Here is an 8,560-nt window from a genome sequence, read left to right as displayed (position 1 = left end):
ACCTGATCAAAGATTCTACACCCTATTAAAGACTGGCCCTTAAATCAATACCCTTTACAGACCTGCTTTATAATTAGTCAGGAAGGGTTCCTGAATTAGTTCTCCAGTTCAGACCGATGTTAAGGACATTGTGAAGGGCTTTTGTTGATGAACTTATCAGATGATGAAAGAGAAGCTTCCTCTGGGAAACAAACCCAATTCAAGGCCAGAGCGGCTAAAACCATACCCTTTTTGAGACCAAAATGGCCAAAATCGAGACCAAAATGGCTAAAAATCCATATCCTTTGGGGCCGCACAGACCTATATAGTCCATAAAAGGGAGTACCCCCGGGCCACAAGTTAACGCCGGCTTTGCAGAGATCTGCTTGCTATTACAATAAGTTAACCAAATAAATAATCACGCTTGGCAATGAATAAATGTCAAAATTAAAGCAAACTAAACACGTTGGCCACAAATTTACAGGTTTTGACAAAGTGTCATTGGTAGGGCTTTTAATTCAAGTGTCACAAATGACAAGTTCCACGCAAAGAAGATGTTTGAACACCTACTTTGTAAACACCAGCACACTTCCATTAGCCCACCGTCAGGCACGTCCTGAATGATACAAACGTTTCGTGATCTTATGAAAAATGGTTTCCTCCACATTTTGCTTGGAGTCCCTCTCTTGAAAGGAGAATTTTTTCCAACTACGGTAACAGCGCCAAAATTCATCAAGCATTCCGGGAAAACGTATTTCTTGAAACGTGTTAACATGAGAAGTAATATTTAATCAGCTAAACTCTTTCATTGCAAATATGGACGGAAATTTCTAGTGAAGTTTTTCTTTTGAATAAAATGATGAGGTTTTGGACATTTAACTATTCGGCAACCACATACAAGACAAAAAGGTGTCTGCTTATTTTTTTAATTAGGTAGCGAAATTTCTGGAAAGTTTGATGATTATACATGTTAATTTCAAAAGGACATTATTATCTTTCAAGTCAGGATAGTGGTTGTAAAGCTGCTCAGTTATCAGTAAACAAAGAAACCCAAGCCATCATTTTTTATCGACTGGGTTATTAATGAATGAACACAAAGCACGTTGAGGTGACTACGTCTTTTAAGGAACTTCTAAGCCCCGATGGAATTTCGCAATTTACTTAATATATTATTTAAAATGAAGCTCATTTTAAAATCGGTTTAGTCACTAAATTTGAAACCGTTTGGCACCATGGATGTGTGAGCTTTCCGAAACATCCCAAAACATCTTATTTAACCATCCCATCTTTATTTAATTAATAAAGCTAACTTAAAATATTTCAATTTATTCTGGAACTCTTGTGACATTTTTACTAGCCTTTACTAGCTTTACTAGATAATTTTAAACACGCTTATTTTAGTGGGAAAGTTTCTTGTGATTAGACTTATTTTTTGTCATTGTTTATTTTTAATTTTTATAATAAAGGGAGAAAACTTGCTGGAATGAATGAAATACTCGCTGGTTTTAAAAGCGATCTTGAAATTGAAAACTTATTTCCAGAAGTAGTTATTTTTCCGTGGTTAAAGACGAATAAGGAATTGCATTACTCATTTAAAATCCCCGAGGAATATTCAATTCTGGCTTAAAAGAAATATTAAATGTTTCAATTAAATATTCCCAACATTCAGAAAAAATGCCAGTTGAATGTGAAAATATAACTTTGGTCAAATCCAGCTTCATTATAAGAAAAAGATAACATAGAAATAAATCGAATTAACTCAAATTTCTCACTTTCATTCTGCTAGTCATGTTGTTCTATTTTTGATGTAGCCTTTAAGTCTTTTAAGTCTACATGCAAGCACATGAAACCTATTAAAACAGGTTTCATATGCTGGATAGATTAAACAGGCTTGACGGGTTAAACTTGCTTGACAGGTTTGGTGACAACTGATAGACGTTTTGTCAACAGCACTTTTTGTGAATTCATGCAGTTGTTCTATGTACATCTTATTTTCACCTTAGAGTTCTCCCTCGTTTATGCTTGTTCAATATACAATCTCAACTTGTTCTTCTTTTTTTCTTTGTCCTTTTTTAATGGTATTTTTTTTTCTCGATCAGTTTAGTAAGCTACTCACGTAGGGCCCAAACTGAAAATTTTGACAGATTTTTTTACCTTGGTAAATTTTTCGTTCGTCATCTGTGTTAATCTTCATCAGTCATAGCTATTTTCGTTTATTTTCGGTTTGTTCTTTTTCTTTTTCGTTTTTCTACCTTAGGAAACTAATCGTGAGGGTTTCTTCGATTTGAAAGTAATTTTCTTCATCAGCAAAATGACTTCAGATATCGTGTCACAGTTCCCTTAATTTTTTCAAGTCAAGAAAACGAATAATTAAAAACGGCCAAGTTTTCTTTGTTATTGCACTTTTGTCTGTTAATCAATGATCCACGGGGACACCAAAGTTGATATGATATCTCAGCTCAGTGCATTGTTCTGAGATCAACTTAATCTACACCCAATCTGGATTATTTTGACTCTGCACGAGATAAATTGAGTGCCCGTTGTACTTTCAAGCAAGGAAAAAAATACCTTCAATAATTGAGTTTCCTAATATAAAATATTTTCTCTTCATTTAGGTTTTAATATGTTCCCGTCGATTATAATTTGCTCTTGCCGGTTATTAAAAGTCTTACAAATAAGAAAATGAAATCAAAACACCACACAGAAGGAAGGGAGCTCTCCTGTGATAAATACTCTGTAGCAATCAAAGTGACTGTTTACAGTTTGAATTCAATTGTGGCGATAAACAGTACTGCAAATAATAGCTATCGAACAATTTTTTTTTTGGCAGTGTCTTAAAAGACACCGACTTTACTTTAATTATTCATCATGCAAAAAAAGCCCTGAAGTACTCTCATTTTATTGTAGAGCAGTCACTGTTTTGAAAACCGACTGTTTTGGTGCCACAAAGCATCAGTTAGGGTGAGAAAGGTTCACTTAATATTAACACCATGATATCAGGAAAAATATTGCAACGAGCTACCCTTCCCGAATACAAACACGGTAATAATTTACCGAAGGTTTTCCATCAACTTCAATGACAACTCGATGCGACGCTAGGATTTTCATTAATTCATTATAAATTAAATCTCACATCAGTTTTTCCCATCCATGAAGCTTCGCAGATGACAGCAGTATGCGAAATAAAATGCCTTGTGTGTTTTCAAATAATGGCGAAGATTAAGAACATTTTAAACTGTTGAATTTTAAATAGATCGGAGATAAAGTAATAGTTATATTTGTTCCTATTGATTTATAGGTGTGAAGTAATTAGCGATCCAATCTGGTGGAGTTGCGAAAATCAAACAAGCTCAACTGTATAAAAAGCGCCCCATAAACTTATCTGATGACATATTGTGACAGGCATTATAACTTTTATTGCTATTTTTTTCATTTAAAATGAGTATTACACCTTAAACAAGCAAAAATACCTCCTCTTTTTAGATTTTGATTGACTGCGGTTCAGGTTTGTAAGAAAAATATATAGATATATGAAACCAAATGCATGCTGTTTTAGATAAGGTTATCGCTTTCGCAGGAAAAGCGTAGGAAACGGTCATTTGAATACTGGCAATCTATTTAATAGATCCGGCGTATTGTACTGGCGATTTATATTTTTATGCATCAACGAATCATGCTTCAGACAGCACAGAGATCTAGGTGAGGTTTAAAGAGATTAATCTCACTCCAAATATAAATACACGACAAGAAGATAACTATTATTTAGGAAAACGAAAAACGCCAAGATTTTATTCTCAAAGCCATGGAGAGGAAATGTTCTTCTGTCAATGTTATTAATCACTACTACGCATTTCTTTTTTGTACTATATCTTTGAGAATTTTATTTTGCAAATGCTAGTTAATGAATTCCTTTATTATTATCAGCTGTCTTTTCGACAAGCTACAAAAAATTCTAAGGAAACTTCAAGTGCTTGCCACTCTAGAAAAAAAAAGGTTCCAGGAAAGGTAAATGAAAAGGGTTACCTTCGGTCACCATTACATCATCACACTAACACAAGCATTACGACCACAATAATTTTGGATTTACGGGGTTTGCTTAAAAATTGATATCCTGTTTCCTTAGTCCTGTGCAAAACATAAATAAATATAGATTCCTTTGAAAAGTTAATAAATGTCCAATAAGTTTTTCTGTATGTAATATCCCGGTCTAGGGATAATTATAACATACACATTTCCGAATCAGTTGGAAACATTTTTGTAAGGGCAATATATAAGGGTTACGCGGGTCATCGACAATTTATAGGCTCACTATCTCCATAAAATCTAGTTTGTTTCGATTTCCGAGGTAAAATACAAGGAAAAAAATGAAAGGAAATTTATGCTCTACAGCTGAAGGAAACGCCTACTTGGCAAGGTGGTTTGGCCTCTTTAAGGCGTTAATTGAACTTTTTATATGACACTGTCAAAAAGCTGACACGAGGACCTTTAATTAATTTTCTCCTCGTGCCCAAAAAGGAACCAAAATGTGCCAAATATCTACATTTTTCGTTATGAAATGGAACAAGATGGTGTCTTATATTTTCGAGTGCAAATTTAATTACTTTCGAGCCTTTTAATATGATGTACAAAGGTCTACAAAGCTTCGAAAGCTCAAAAAGAGTTACGATTTGTCAATTTGAGTGTTGCTACCAAAACTGATAAAATTACGAATTTCGATCTTCCGTGACATCCTGTCAGAGAATCCATCATCTACTTGGAAGAAGACTATGATTATGGGGTTTATTATTTAAAGCAAGTCGACGAAGATGTTTACTTAGCTAAGTATACGCCTGTGAATATTGCATGGAGTAAAAGAGTCATTGCACCTGTAGTTTGCCCATAGAAATCATATTTTAGTACTACACGTCATTCTATGTCAATTAAAACACAGTTTGGGAACGCCCCTGCTATGAATTACCGTTGCAGATCCTGCAGATTAAGACTGTCGCGATCGATAACTAAGTCCGCACCGTGGATTCGATTCATTTTGGTTGGCCCCCGTTATCTCAGTCCAGTATCTCGCTTTTGTTTTGTGTTTCGAGAAAAGATTGAAACACTTAAGTCTCTTTGGCCGGCACCTTTTGTAGATAGACAGATTAATTAAATAATGCAAGTGCAGTGATATCCGAAACACTAAAGTGAAGAGTATTGCAAGCCAAGTAAATAAACTTTTGGGGAGTGACTGTTGTCACAGTTCGTCGCGTCGCCAAGGCACCTAAGATGCTTGGGAATGACATGGACCTATATAAACAAATGCCCTTTATGATTAAAAGTGACTTCGAAAGACACAATCAACCAGCGAAGCGACTCTGTTATCGTCTTTAGTGTTTTAAGACTGAGCATCCTTCAGTTTCATCTCGAAGCCAAATAATGTGCCGTAGTCATCGGTCGCTACAAAGTGGAAACTTCTCCAACGCGGTCCATTGAACTCACAGCGATAAAAGGTTCATCTTCTACACATTTGCAACTGTTACATTTTCTGTCAAATTTTTCAAGAGTAAAACCTTTCTCCCCGAAAGACAAAAAACATCGGCGTCGTCGACAATCGTTGAACGGTTGGTTCTGCAGTTTCTAAGATGAATAATTTGACTGAAAAGAACACAATGCAGCCGAAGGACGAGGACGAAGGAACTCTTCAGTTACCTGGTGCAACATATTTGATAGTCGTGTTGGGTTTTTGCGCCAATTCGTTCATATGTTTCGCATTTTGTTACTACCGAAGGATACGGACAGTGCACAACTATTTTGTTTTCAATCTGGCCATCAGTGACTTATTAGCTCTCGTGTCGTTATGCCTGTTCCTCGCGTTCCCGGCCATGCTAAAGACGATGTCAGACGAAAACGGGAAGATTCTTGAAATGGTTTTGATCATGTTTGAAACATTTTGTGGCTCGGCCAGCATTGCTAACTTGACAGTCATAAGTTATGATCGCTATTACTCCGTTACTAAACCACTGCACTACACTGCGAACATAACACACAGAAAAGCCGTTCTTTTCATTGTTTGCATTTGGGGATACGCGCTGGTTGTCGCACTCTTGCAGCTGCTCTACTTTGTACCAGACGTTTTCAAGTACGGATACAGTCCGTTCCTGGCGCTTTTCAACTCGGTGATCCCCTTGGCTGTAACACTGTACTGTTACATCACAATCTTCATCATCGCTTCCAGCCACCTACGCAACAACCCACACCGAAGTCAAGACCCAAACGCGCCCGCCAACATCTTGACTAAGAACTTAAAAATATCATTTCATATTCTAGTTCTCGTGGCACCTCTTTTAGTCTGCTGGAGTTATTACTACGCAATAATCGTTGTCGAGGTGTACTGCTTGGATTGCATACGCTTAACTCCTTTTGAGAACTGGATGGTTAGTATGTTGACTCACATCATGGCGCTAGTCGATCCCCTAATTTACATTTTTCTCACTAAAGATTTTAGGAAGATCATTTTCAGTTGTTTCAAACCCGGGAATCGCCCATATTCCGTCAGTGAAACTTTTCATCTTTCGACCACAAGATCAACAAATGCCCATGCATCGCCAGGGACGGGCTCGGAAACGCGTATCATGGATGAAGATCAGATGGCTTCATCTTATCGCCGTTATTGAAAATGCTGGCAGCCGGTTTTGTGGCGTTGAAAACGTGATTTGCAACACTGGGATAAAAGAGATTCTATATAAAGGGAAACATTGCTGGGCGACGCTGAAACAAGACTGTGAAGCGGAAACAAAAGCAAAACAGAACCAGACATGAATATTGAAAAACTAAATATTATGGAACTATGTGTTCAAGAAAAACAAAAGAAAGACAAGGGATTATTCGAAGATCCATTAAATAAACAACAACGGGTTCAACTTCTATACATACATCGAAAAATTATCTTCTAAAGTTGCAAGCAGGTGCAGGGTAAAAAAAAAATTAGAATTTCATTCTGCGTTCAGATCTTGAGATTAAAAAGGTAGAGAAAAAAAAAAAAAAAAAAAAAAAAAAGAAAAAACGGCCAAGCTTGAAGGGATCTGCAGTAATTTCTGTTAATGATTCTGCGTGTGTCACTTATAAATTAGATTCCGCAGTTACAATATTCCTTCTAAACAGTTAAATCTTTAATACGGCCACAGGACTTCTACTGTTTCGTTTTCCGGCAGCTTTCAAAGCTCTTTCAGGTAGTGATCGTTTCATAGCTTCCCGGTGGTAATTTTCAAGCTATTCGTTGCCACGATTGACGTGAAATGTAAATGTTTTTGGACAGTTGAAATATGAGTCACGAGACTAATAGCCACGTTCTGATCTATGAAAAAAAAAATCATAGTTTGTCAGTAGTTCTGTACCGAAACACGAAGAAGCTTGGATCAGTCAGCCAACACTGAAAGCAGATATGCAATTCATCATGAAAACCTTTTTCATTTTCGCTCGCTCTTGGGAATGATGTCTATCTCTGCTTTGAATTCTAAATCTTGATCACGAATGCGTTTAGTCAGCGCTGTTCGAGGATTGTCATTAAGGCAGCTGTCACAAGCGCGCCAGTCATTTTGTATCCTCATGCATTTGCAATTAATTTTCCTTTGTCAAATTAACTCTCCAGGAGCCGACTGATCTTAAAATTCAAGAAAACCCGACTTTAAAATCGTATTTCAAATGTATTTTACACAGGAGCGAAAGCGGCAAAAGCAAATAGTTAATCTCCGGGTTATTATGAAAAAAATCGCGCGACAAAAAGATCAGTTACAACAGGCGATTTCCGATGCATAAAGCAGGTTTGGTACAACAAATTACACCAGCCGTAGGATATTTACGTAGAAATGGCGTATTCTCTGTTATTACAAAAAGCCTTGGGGTCAGGTTAAAACTTTATCCATCGTGAATGACTCATTGAAAAAGATAGATGGCCGGAACTTTGTCGTAAGTCCACATTAATCAAGGTACGCGAACGCAAGATATATCAATATTGTTTGAATGTCTCGTTTTTTTAGGAAGCGGCGAGGAAATGTGTTTAGCCTCACTTAGATCAGTATTGAGAGTCTATACGCGAGATATTTCACAGCGAAGAGGATTTTTAAAATATGTATTAATTAAGAGAAAATAACAATACTTTAAAATACAAATAATTTTAAAAGATGATTTATAACAGCTAAAAGGTTTCTAAATGTGTTTAATCCTAAAAGCTTCACAAGGTCATATTGTAAATACATCGAAAAGAGGTCACAGTGCCCGGTCATAAATAATCGAAATGTCTAAAACGTAATACGGCTAAAATAGCCGTCAAATTTAAACCAACGTACATGGAGGAATATTTGAAGTTGCCAACGTGAAAATAGCCTTAGTAAACATACGGACAGGTCCTATTAATGTAAATCTAACAGATGAAGTGGTCTGTAAAATAAAACGCAAAAATAATGGTCAAGAGAGTTTTCGCTTTCTATTAGTTTAATACATTCTTATTTTCTAGATGCGCATCTTTCGGTGAAAGAAATGTCGTTTTGAAATTCTATCAAAAGAATTGTCTTGAACCGCTGCATAGGGGTTTTGAGTTTCATCGCATTTT

General features: G+C 36.3%; 1 protein-coding gene across 1 annotated transcript; it reads left to right on the top strand.

The window, feature by feature from the left end:
- The first annotated feature begins 5,123 nt into the window (after positions 1-5,123).
- LOC110048823 (somatostatin receptor type 2-like) lies at positions 5,124-8,419 on the top strand. The gene has a single exon (XM_020754604.2). The coding sequence runs from the start codon at positions 5,595-5,597 to the stop codon at positions 6,624-6,626; it is 1,032 nt and encodes a 343-aa protein (XP_020610263.2). The 5' UTR covers positions 5,124-5,594; the 3' UTR covers positions 6,627-8,419.
- Positions 8,420-8,560: the final 141 nt, after the last annotated feature.

Source organism: Orbicella faveolata, unplaced genomic scaffold (assembly GCF_042242905.1).
Source record: "Orbicella faveolata isolate gen_17 unplaced genomic scaffold, um_ofav_v1 contig_48, whole genome shotgun sequence".
Classification (NCBI taxonomy): domain Eukaryota; kingdom Metazoa; phylum Cnidaria; class Anthozoa; order Scleractinia; family Merulinidae; genus Orbicella; species Orbicella faveolata.
The sequence above is the reverse complement of the archived record's forward strand: the minus strand, read 5'-3'. Positions and strand labels throughout refer to the sequence as shown.